The sequence below is a fragment of the Sceloporus undulatus genome, chromosome 2, assembly GCF_019175285.1.
Source record: "Sceloporus undulatus isolate JIND9_A2432 ecotype Alabama chromosome 2, SceUnd_v1.1, whole genome shotgun sequence".
Lineage (NCBI taxonomy): Eukaryota > Metazoa > Chordata > Lepidosauria > Squamata > Phrynosomatidae > Sceloporus > Sceloporus undulatus.
In genome coordinates, this window is record NC_056523.1 from 95,568,245 (window position 1) to 95,579,913 (window position 11,669).

Consider the following 11,669-nt stretch of genomic DNA (forward strand, 5'->3'; position numbering starts at 1 on the left):
CTGGAGTGGTGGAGGTCTGTTCTGCTGGTGAGTGGACTTGCTGCAGAGTGATGTGACCAGCCCCCTCCAGCCAAAAAGTGAGGATGTAAGGAGTACCTCATCATAGCTCACTTGCTGGTAAGGGAAACTGGTCATGTCACCCTGTAACAATGCGCTCATCAGCAAAATAGACCTCCATTGTCCCATTTGGCTGATTGGTTTTTAAGGGGAGTCAGGGGTTGGATGAGGAGTGAAAGTGCAGTTACAATGCTGTGGTTACATGTTTAATGCAGGATCAGCTATAATACAGGTTGAGTTTCCCTTATCCAAAATGTTTGGGACTGGAAATCTTTTGGATTTCAGATTTTATTGGATTTTGGAAGATTTGTATATACATAATGAGATACCTTCTAGGTGGGACTCAAGTCTAAACATGAAATTAATTTTTATTTCATATGCATCTTAGACACGTAGGCTGAAGGTAGTTTTATAGATAATATCCACCACAAAGCAAAGGTGTTACTATTTTAGCCACCCATGTGGACAATTTTAGATTTTGGAGTATTTTCAACTTTGGAATTCAGGATGAGGGAGACTCAATATGTACTATGTAAAAAACACTGAAAGCATTAGCATTTAAAACACTCAACAGTATAGATAAAAAAGCAATGCACACACACCAGTAAAACACTCTTGCATGTAAAGGTCTTCCTCTACTGTGCCAATGCAGTAGAAGCAGGAGAATCAACACAGTACTATAAAATAAGATCCATTTCACTCATTTTAGACGTTTTGTCCTAATGTAGTCCTCAGTAAGGTTACTTGGAAATAAAGCTGGCCTAGACAAGCCTCAGTGGGATTAACCTCAGTGGGATTCATTTGGGGAGAATAACTGGACAAAGTAGACTGGGTAATACAACATTGAGGGCTACTGTAATTAAGAGTGTTAATCTGTATGAAATAATTAATCACCACTATGCTAACATATATAAACATGTGAAGATCAATGACTTCACACATGAAATGAGGTCTGCATTTATGTAACAGCCATGTTCAATCACAGGGTTGTCTCTGTATTCACAAAGTTACGATAACTTGTGGGTATGTCTGACCTTAGAACTCAGCTACGATTTGAGATTTGCATTTCAGTAATACTCATCAAGTATACTAATGTTTACCACTGTCCTACCTATAAGCATAATTGCTGTCTCTAGAAAAGTTTCAGGACTCCAGTAGAGAAGGCTCATATGATAAAGCCTCCCTTTCTATTCCCAGTCTTTCATGTTGCTAAATACTGTATAGTGGTTTTTCTTTTCCACTTTGTAGGAGTTCCAGTATTGGCACTTTAGAGTGATGAAATTATACCAGTATTAATTTCCCTGTGTATTATTTCACTTTAACTGCCAATCATTATTAGTGGAAAAGAAATGCACTCAAATATTACCTCACAGTGTCCTAAGCTATTAAGATGAAAAACCTGCAGTTTAACAGATGGATTCTTCAGTTTCCAAATGGAACTATGTGATTTACAATATTAATAATCCATTAAGATGCTTATCATTACAACACTGTTAAAAGTAAAGGACTCCAGGAACTGGGGTTAGAGTCAATAAGTCAGATTTTTATATTTCAGTGCTGTAAAAAAAATAAATTGAAACTATGACTGCACAGTGGATCACTAATGGAACTGATTTGAAATTTCAGTGGAAGAACCATTTCTCTTTCATGTAATGCTATCTAGTATGGCAAATCATAGAACACATTTCTAGCAGAGACTGTTCTCCATTATTTATATGATTCCATGAAGAAGCAAGCCCATAACAGAGGGGTGGCATAATTGGGAAACTGTTACAGCATATAACATCATAGTAGTAACAGAAGCTTTAATTAGTGGCTAAAATGAGTGAATGGCAAATAACTGAGCTTACCCATCAAGCTTTTCCCCTTGCCCAGCTTCTGAATTCTGTTCATCTCATTCTGGCAGGGGAGACCTAAAACAAAATATATGAAAGTTAGTTTCCAGATGGTAAGGGACAGATTCTCTAATGATTAGCTTCAGAATTGACAGGCAATGTAGTCTATAGCTCACCTGGGAACAAATGAACCACATATGCTTATACTGTACTGCAGAACAAATGTATGCCATTAGCTTTACTAATTAAAAAATTCACAACATGCTATGCTTAAAAATAGTGTTTGGGGGCCATTTTGCTTGTTAAACAGTTTTCCCTTCCGTTCATCAGCCTCATATAAAGCCAGGATGCTAATTTACAGCTTGCTAATAGACTAATTTGCACATTATCAGCAATAACATAAGCAATAAGCTAATGGCAACTGAAATGGGGTTCTCATTGCAAGCAATAGCTGTGGTCTAGATTTCCTAGGGCACAACTGACAGAACAAAGTAAGGCTTTGTGTGAGTGGAACCATGTATCTACTTTGCTGTCACCAACTAGCAGGCCACTAACACATTGACAACAGCTAAAGGAACTGGTACATCTGAGATGTTCCAGACTTCAGGCACCATAATCTCTGGTCCTTAGTCATATTCAAGGGATTTATAGTACAAAACAAAGGGCACCAGATTGCCTACCCATAATCTAATGATGGCCAAGGTGGTATAGTTCTTGATTTGGGACTGGAATGAGATTTAGGAGATACAGGTTCTAGTCTGCATTGAGTCTTGAACACACTGGTCAGCTTTGGGACAGTAATTCTTTCTTAGCCTGACATTATGTCATGGGATGATTGCTTGGATAAATGAGGGGGCAGAAGAACCTTCTACACTGCCCTGACCTGAGCTTTTTGGAAGAACAGTTAAATATAAATGCAATTAATAATAATAATTTAATTAATCTAGACTCCTTGGTCTCTATGTGGAAGAGGGCACAGATAATTTTGTGTCACATACATAACATATAATACATACCTTTTATTGCAATGTTTTAATGTATTTTAATATGTTCAATTGTATGGATTTTCTTGTTGTACACCGCCCTGATTTTTAGAAGGGCGGTATAGAAATACATTTTTATTATTATATTATTATACCTAATACCTAAATGTGCTGCCATATTTATTCCCCCTTCCTTTCTCCTTTTTATACATAATGACAGCACCCTTTTCATGTATGTGCTTGGAGACTACAGCCGTTTTCCATTATGTGTCACAAAACTCATACTTTATACAACAATCACTCCTTACTGGGCAGCAACTGCTGCAACCATCGCAGGTCTGTTTCCCTGTCATTTGGAGAGAGGTTGATTGCTGTTTCCACCTCTCCAGTGAGCAATGTCTGTTGCACCAAGCAGTCGTGGGTCCCCCTCATGTTGAAGAGCAGATAGATGGCATCATCAGCCAGGTGCTTCCTGGTCAATAGGGGAATGAATCTCCTTTGATTGCAGCAGCTGCTTCCTAGTAAGTGGGGACTGGGGGACTTTCACATTCTCTATCTAGTCCCTAAACTAGGGAATGTGAATACATAACAGTCATGATTGTGCTACTCCAGGTTACACATTCACAACTGTGATAGAAGATTCTGGCCATTTCTTCTGAGAGAAAAGTGGCATGGGAAAGAAAGAAAGCATGAACAAATAGCAAGATAGACATAAGGAAGGAAGGAAGGAAGGAAAGAAGGAATTTTGAGGAATTTGTGTTTGCAGGCTCTGTGTTTGCCTCTAAAAATGGAGTGCTTTCAGTTCAATCCCATGGCTTGTGGGGTGTCTCAGGCTTCTGTCTTAAACCTCATGACATTTAATATCTATATGATGGATGGGTTTATTAGGAATTTGGGTGTTGAGTGACATCCAGATGCTGATGACACTGAGCTGTATTTCCCCTTGTTTTCAGAATCACCTGGGGCTGTGCAGGTACTGTATCAGTGTCTGGATACTATAATAGGCTGGATGAGGATCAGTGAACTGAAGATGGATCTCAATGGAAGAGCTGTGAATTGATGGTTCTTTGGTCTGGAAATTGGATAAATGACTTGTCCTGAGTGGTACTGCATTCCTCTTGAGGGAGCAGGTGTATAACATGGTAGTACCTGGTAGTACAACCCTTCTTTGTCACTGGAAACCCAGGTAGGTTGCCCACTAGCTAGAGCCATTACTGGATAGGGACAGTAACTTCGCGATTAGACTGTTGTAATGTATTGGTGAATGAAGTCTCACCTAGACACTATGTAATAACAGTCTTAAAGGAATTGCATTGACTGCTAATAAGCCTCCAGTCTGAATTCAAGGTACTGGTGATAACATTCAAGACCATGAAGGGCTTAGGATCTCTATACTTGAAGGTACCCTCTTTCTGTGTATGCTTTCTGCAATGATTGAGGTCTGCTGAAGGGTCTTCTGGTGTCTCTCATCAGTGGGAGCTTTACACTGCAGGAGGACATGGGAAAGACCCTTCTCTACGGTGAAGTCATGTTTAGGGAATGCCCTCCTCTTGGAAGGTAGATATCTTCTGATTTCATTTCAGTAACAAGTTAAAGCAGGTTTTGTTGTTAAATCCTCTGGGGTCTAATTTATTTTTTCCCCCAAAAAGGTATATGTACATGGTTTAAAAGTTTTAACTTTTAAGCTGTTTTAATTTGAGTTGTTCAATAGGTTTTTTTGTGTAAGTTATTCTCTTTTTATATTGTGAATTGTGAATTGTTTAAAACTCTTTCTGTGCCTGAAACTTTAAGTGTCTTGAAACTCCAGGTACATGGGAAGCTACTTGACCACAAAAGGGAACACTGTGGATGAGAGGAGTAGGAGGCAGTAGTAAATGATAGAAGGCTTTGCAAACAGTGGTCAGTTAGGAAGGGAAGAAATGTTCTTTGTGTCCTGGTCATCAGCCTAGGACCTTATAACCAGGATCAAACATTTTCTCCCACCAGAGGTTGAGTGCTAGCAATTTTGCACCTCTGTGCAGTTTGGGTCATTAATGCTGCATCCAGGACATTAGCTAGTCAGGAGTAATAATAGCAGAGCCCAGAAACATTACTATTTTTGACTACAGTTCCCAGAATCCCCCAACCAAAATGGCAAGTTGCATCAGTTTTCTAGTATGGAATTCAGTGCCTTACCTCCAGGCTTCTGAAAGCAGTAGCACCACTCATTGTTTGAAAGCTTCCCATCTTTAAAGGAGTCACAGGAGTTGAAGAGTGGTTTAATGCATGGCTCATATTTATCAAGATAAATGGCATTGATCTCAGAGTGATCAAGGAGAAGGTCATAGTTCATATCCAGTTTGTTGAACATCCAGCCCAACGAATCCTTACAGATTGGTAATATGCTAGTGTCAAATCCTGTAAAGGCAGGAGCAAACAATACCAACTGAGCCAAAACACACAGACTTCTTTAGAAAACAAGAATCTCTACTAATTGATTGTGTTCACAAGTCTTTCAGAGGAGTGAGGTAAAATTGATTTCAGATTAACCTTTCTTTCTTGAAAATGGAACACAACCTCAATTCAGAGCAAAGTGTTAATGAAACAGATGGGCTAAAGAGACAGTAGACTGAATCTACAAGAGGAATAACACCCTGAATTACAGCCATTCATGGTTGTTTAACAAATGTGTGTGGCTAAATAAAGGGGTTTACATCTTGAGAGCACTGTGACACTCGTCACTCGTTAGTTTGTATCAACTTCATTTTCTTCATTAGAATGAGAAAACAGGAGCCATTATGAAAAATACCAGGACATTCTGCACTAAAGTCCTCCCATTCCTTAAATATTCCATATCTACAATACACCCCCAACCCCCAAACAAAATGTCAGCATTTTTCAAGTTAACAAACTGTTCCACACTCACTTTGATGAAAAATATATATTGCTGCCCATGTTATCTAAAGGCAAAGCCTTAAAAAAAAAGAAGAAAGAAACCTAAGCTGCATGATTTCCAATAGCGATTTATGACAAAACTGACCAAAGTTTCTGGTAGAAACTTGCAGTTTCAGATTCACTGGAGTGTCAGGGAATTGCTCTTTTCTTAACCAACTAGTATCTCTTCTACTGAACAGCAAGGGTGGGGGTGGGCAGTCTTATTGCAAATAGCAAATCTTCATCCCTGTTCCTATATACTAGCAATTCTTCAAAAATTGACCTGGCTAGACAATGGCAAATAGGGTACCAGGTCACTGCCTATTACGACGAATCAAGGGAGCAACCTGACCTTTCTTTTGTAAAACTATCATTTCCTGATAACATATAAAAGGATTTTTTTCTCCATTCCATTTAGCAGTTATGTACTTGGCTCCTCTGCTTTGTGTACCCAGCTCCCTTGCCAGCTGCTTCTGTAACTGGGGGGTGGGAAGAAGGCACCTATTACTTGGCTTGAATTGCCCTGAAAGCTTAGAATGGCACTGCAGTATATCTGCTATTTTAAGTGTTAATTTGAAGAAGCAGAAAGGCATCACACTGGAAATGGGGATCTTTGGCAATAACTCCAGCTGAGCTTTGTCAGTGACACTGAAAAACCAGCAGAAGGGGTTAAGATAATAGAAAAAGGAATAGTTTTCTATACTATACTACTTTTGACCGATAACACAACTAGTTCCAAGATGAAGAAAAGGAAGCCTGGGCTCTGGGAACAAGAGCCAGAACTTTCTAGTACATTGCCTCCTTCTTGTGGTCTATTGTATAGCTGGACTTTAAAAAAGGGGAAAGTAGTACAGAAACCATAAAATAAAGTAATGAACGTTCCATGTTGCTGGGATTGCTTACCCAAGATAATCTTTGGGAAAGTAAAGGTTCGGCTCACTTATCAAATAAGTGATTTCTTGAATTAGGGAGTAAGAAAAGAGAAGACTACTTCATACCCTTATTGGTGACATTTCTAGACTGCTTTTCAATTACACATATTCAAAAATGCATATATTCATAATGTAGTGGTATTCCAGTTAGTGGTAGAGCACTATTGTACTACTGCTCTCTTTATGGATTTCCCAAAGGCATTTTGCTGATGACTTTTCACATCAAGAGAAGACATGACACACTAGGAAAGACAATTATGCTAGGAAAGGTGGAGAGTGGTAGAAAGAGAGGAAGACCTCATGCTAGATGGATAGACTCAATCAAGGAGACCACAACCCTGAGCCTGCAGGACCTGAGCAGAGTGGTTGAGGACAGAGAAGCCTGGAAACAACTCATTCATGGAATCACAATGAGTCAAAGCCTATACTAGATGGGGTTACAATCACAAAGAAGATGCAAGCTTTCAGTCTGGATGCACTCCTGGACTCAGCTTTATCTGCAGTGGCCAAGAGTGCTTTTGCACACTTAAAGCTAGTACACCAACTGCACCTATTCCTGGAGATGCCCAATCTGGTCAGGGTGACATATGTCTCAGTAACACCTAATTTGGATTATTATAACACAATGTGAGGGATGTCTTTGAAGAGTGTTCAGAAATTTCAATTGGTACAAATAGCTGTAGTCAAATTGTTACAGGGAATATACACTTTCCTAGCTATAGTGGTTCCCCTGGCTACCAGTCTCTTTCTGGGCACAGTTCAAAGAGCTGGTTATTATCAATAAAGCCCTATACAGCTTAGGTCCAGACACTCTGAGAGACATTAGGTCCCTCTATAAACCAGCCTGAGTCCTGAGATTCTCAGTTTAGGTTCAGATTATCTTCTCTCTGTCCCACCACTTTCAAAGTAGTGGGGACATGAGACAAAGCCTTTTGTAGCTTCCATTAGGACCTATATGGCCATTCCCTTGGCATTTTCCCTCCTGAAAAGTTATGAGAACTGAATGTTTTTAAAGAAAGGGCTTTTACTAAGGCACTGCACTGTTTTAAAACTGCAACTGCTTATATATTTTAATTATATTTTTTATATTGTCTTAATATTGATTGTTTAATTTGTAAGCCCACTTGAGTTCTAGTTTTTGTAAATGTGGGATGTAAATAAAGTTAATAATAATAACCTCTACATATCCTGAATTTCTCACTTTATAATCTTTAACACATTCCATTAATCACCTAGTACTCTGACTAACATAGCTAACAGCAACACTGTCACCTGGTATGTTCACTCTCACCTGGTATGCTGTCAGAACACAGATATGCCTTTACTTTTAAGGGATCTTTGGAGTAGAGTGTCTTAGGCAAAGTGAACCCAATAATCCACATCCACATAGAACTACCCAAAGAGGAACGGTATTGAACACACAATATTCACAGTGATTATATTGTGGAATCCTAAGTATGGTACAGTTTTATAAACAGTAAATGGTTAATAGATAGTTTTTTTGTGGGTTTTTCGGGCTACATGGCCATGTTCTGGAAGAGTTTATTTCTGATGTTTCCGTCTGCATCTCTGGTTGGCATCTTCAGAGAACTTAATAGATAAGCTGTGTCTGTCTGTCTTCAACTCATCTGCTGATTGAAAGTGACCCTATGAAGCTTATAGAGTTTTCTTAGGTAAGGAATTCTCAGAGGAGGTTTTGGCAGTTCCTTTCTCTGAAATATAGCCTAAAGCATCTGGTATTAGTTTTGTGGTCTCCTATCCAAGTACTAACCATGGCTGACCTTGCTTAGCTTTCAAAATTAGATGGGATCTGGTGCCTTTAGGGTACAGCAAACCTGTGGATTGGAGCTCCCATGGATCACCTCATCCTATTCAAATCCTGATCTCGAGAAACATCATCACACACTCTCACCCCAGGGCCAGGGAAGGCAAATCCATTTGAACAAATCTTGCCAAGAAAACCCCATGGTTGTCATAATTTGGAAAAAGGGTTACCAACCTAAGATCAGTAAATAAAACTGTCTTGTTACTGGCAACTCTAGGAGGAATGGTAGCATACACTTAGCTTGGAGATGAATGAGAGAACTAAGGCGGGTTACAGACCGCCCTCAAGCGGCCGTTTTCCCACCGCCGCCATTTGCTGCGGAGGGAAGCCCCAGCGGCCAGACCGCGAGGCTTCCTGGCGCAGCGAAAAAGGAGTGCCGAAATGGCGCTCCTTTTCAAAACGCGGAAGTGGCACCGAGAGGGGCGAAGCGTGCCCTCGTAGTGTCACTTCCGCCGTGACACTTCTGGACGCTATGCGTCCAAGACGTCAAAATGGCGGCGCCCATGTGGATGGGCGCTGCCATTAAGGGTGCGCTCCGTGCGTACTAGGAAGAAGGGCTGTGAGGAAGGTAAGACCCTTCCTAACCCTAATACGGCCCTTCCTAGCCCTGGTACGCGCAGAGCGTGTACTTTATGGCGGTCTGTAACCCGCCTAAGTGTCTTAGATTTTCTGAAATGGCTTTTGGAGAAAGCTTGGCTGTAGGTCCTTGCTGTAATTCATTCCTCCCCGTCCATCCCTTCTGTGATTTTAAAGTATAGCTAGCTATATGGTGTATTTCTTTTCACCAGCACCTGCTGTAACATGGGGTTTTGCAACTGCTTTACCCTGATAAATGAGCTTTATCTACTGTGATCCCAATGTTGTTTGGTCTTGGCTATACCACCAAAAGCTGCCCTATCCTCCACCCACCAGCCACAGTAGGTGCCACTGCTGTGGAAGTGTGTACCAAATATGATAAATTTTCTTTTTTTCCCCAGTTCTTGAAAGTCTGTCTTTTGGACAAATATGTGTCTTGAATAGAATACATTATTTACTGAAAGTTCAGCCTCTGCAGAAGGAACAAAGAAAATATTTTATGCCTTTGCATTTTTGTATTTGACAACTGACATAGACCTACGAAACTGTGATCTACAGACAATTTTAAGTGGAAACAAAAACTTGCTGCCATATCTCAGCACTCTAGCATAATGAAAAGGCCTTCCTAGCATTAATCTTTTCAACAGTGATACAGGGTGGTTCAAAAAGAATGGCACAAAGCTGAATGGGAACAGCTTTACTTTTGCACTATTTTAAAAAAATCATACTGTATCTAAGTCACTGTTTCCTATTACCTGTCTGCATGTTTGCAAATCAAAGTAGACTCTTGACAGAGAAGGCTCAAGATAAAAACAAAAGGCTGCTATAGTTATACATAATAGAAGTTATCCTAAAACTGTTGTACAGGCAATTCTTTGGTTTCTGTGTTTGGCCTTTATGATGCATAATATCAGAGTCAGTTTCTGAGTATCATTTCCCCCACGGTAGAAAGACAAGATGCACATTTAATAAATAAAGCTTGTGTTCTTGTGTCCATCTTAGTCGTTTCATTCCTTTTTATGAAATTTTGAATTCAGATTACATTATGCAGAAATGTGATTACAGTGAAAGTCTCCAACCTCTTTCAATGGAGAAAACATAGGCCAAAATCCTGATTTGGACATACATATATTTACCTTCCCTTACACAGGCAGTTGGATTTTTGCGGCACTGCGAACCAGTCAATTCTTGGCTGTATAAGCAGAACTTCACAATTTCACATGGGCTTAAATTTTACAGTTAGTTCTTACTAGAGTTGAACATCTGAATCAGTTGGATTTAGCTATGTATTGACTCACCATTCAGTAACTGATTTAATGGAACTATTCTAGTTGGGACTAATACCTGGATCCCAGCTATGTGGGATGCTGTATAACTATTTGTCAGCATCTTCAGCATACCACTTTATTACCTGGGATTGTAGAAACAACTATTGTGCATACTCCCATAGTACAATTGTACAATAAGCAGGCAGATTGGCAGGTATTCCATACAATGTTGGTATTCAGCAGAGAGGGGTGTAGCTCAGTCATCTTGTGTTGTTGCCAAATTCTCTGCTTTTCTCAGCATCCCTGCTAAAACCTATGTGTTCATGTGTGTCCTACATGAAATAGTTGATGAACTAGAATTCTCTCTAGCACAGAAGAAGGGTTAGCCAGTGACTGAACAGAGACTTTCTAGCCAAATCCTTTGCACAAACATTGGAAGGAAATAAAGAATGTGACTCCATTAAATGCAACAATCAGCAGTGTCAGGAGTTCACTAGTGTGACATGCTGCTTCATGAACAGGGAAATTGCACTGACAGGGAAGGTCACTTTTAGAACAGGGTAATTAGTTTACAATTTTTCTGTTTTGTTAGTCAAAATGGTAATAATTCTTCCGGCCACAACCAGCTGAACCTTAGTCATTTGTTTGTTCTTTTGTACTTTTCCTGCTCATCATCAAAATGATGTAAAATACTGATACAGTTTACGAGTGTAAAATATGCAGGATGGAGAAGAGTGAGCACTTGTGGGTTCTTTCATCACCCCTAAACCATATAAAAGATCCTATACCTCAAAGCTGATTTCATTCTAAAGAGGAATTTGCAATCTGCTTCCATTTTTGTGATTCCTAAGAGATGTTTCCTTCCTCCTGATCTGACAAATCGCCTGCTGAAATCCTTGGCTATGCATTGCCTAGCTCTTTTAAAGCTAAAATCCCAGAGGTCTGGAATGCAATACTTACCTGAAATACTTACCTCTCTCAGTGAGACTCCCCTCCTCACCCAGAATTCAAGATTTAGTCAAAGAATTGTGTCTCTCTTTCTCAAAGTTCTGGTTCTCTAAGGGGTGGGGGTGTTAAATTAGTTTGTCTTCCTGTTCTATTCACTGTGTAATGTGCAATGTTTCCCAGCTTACCTGCAGGAAAGTCTTGGTCTCTCTTTGGAGTACTTCCATCAGGGGCTGGCCTGAAGAAAGAGGCTCCTCCCTCCCTAACTGTCATCTTTCGGCCTCTGAGGGAGAGAGAAGGCTGGTCCAGTTCCATCAGGGGCTGGCCTGAAGAAA

At 40.0% G+C, this 11,669-nt stretch overlaps 1 protein-coding gene across 5 annotated transcripts in view; it reads right to left on the bottom strand.

Annotated features, from left to right (window-relative positions):
* Positions 1–11,669, bottom strand: part of SPOCK1 (SPARC (osteonectin), cwcv and kazal like domains proteoglycan 1) — a 725,931-nt gene that overhangs the window by 12,448 nt on the left and 701,814 nt on the right. For all 5 annotated transcript variants that reach the window (XM_042455316.1, XM_042455315.1, XM_042455317.1 and 2 more), the window contains 2 exons: positions 5,051–5,272; positions 1,908–1,970 (listed from right to left, as the gene is read on the bottom strand). In XM_042455316.1, coding sequence (XP_042311250.1) covers positions 1,908–1,970; positions 5,051–5,272 — 285 coding nt within the window. The remainder of the gene's footprint in view (positions 1–1,907; positions 1,971–5,050; positions 5,273–11,669) is intronic.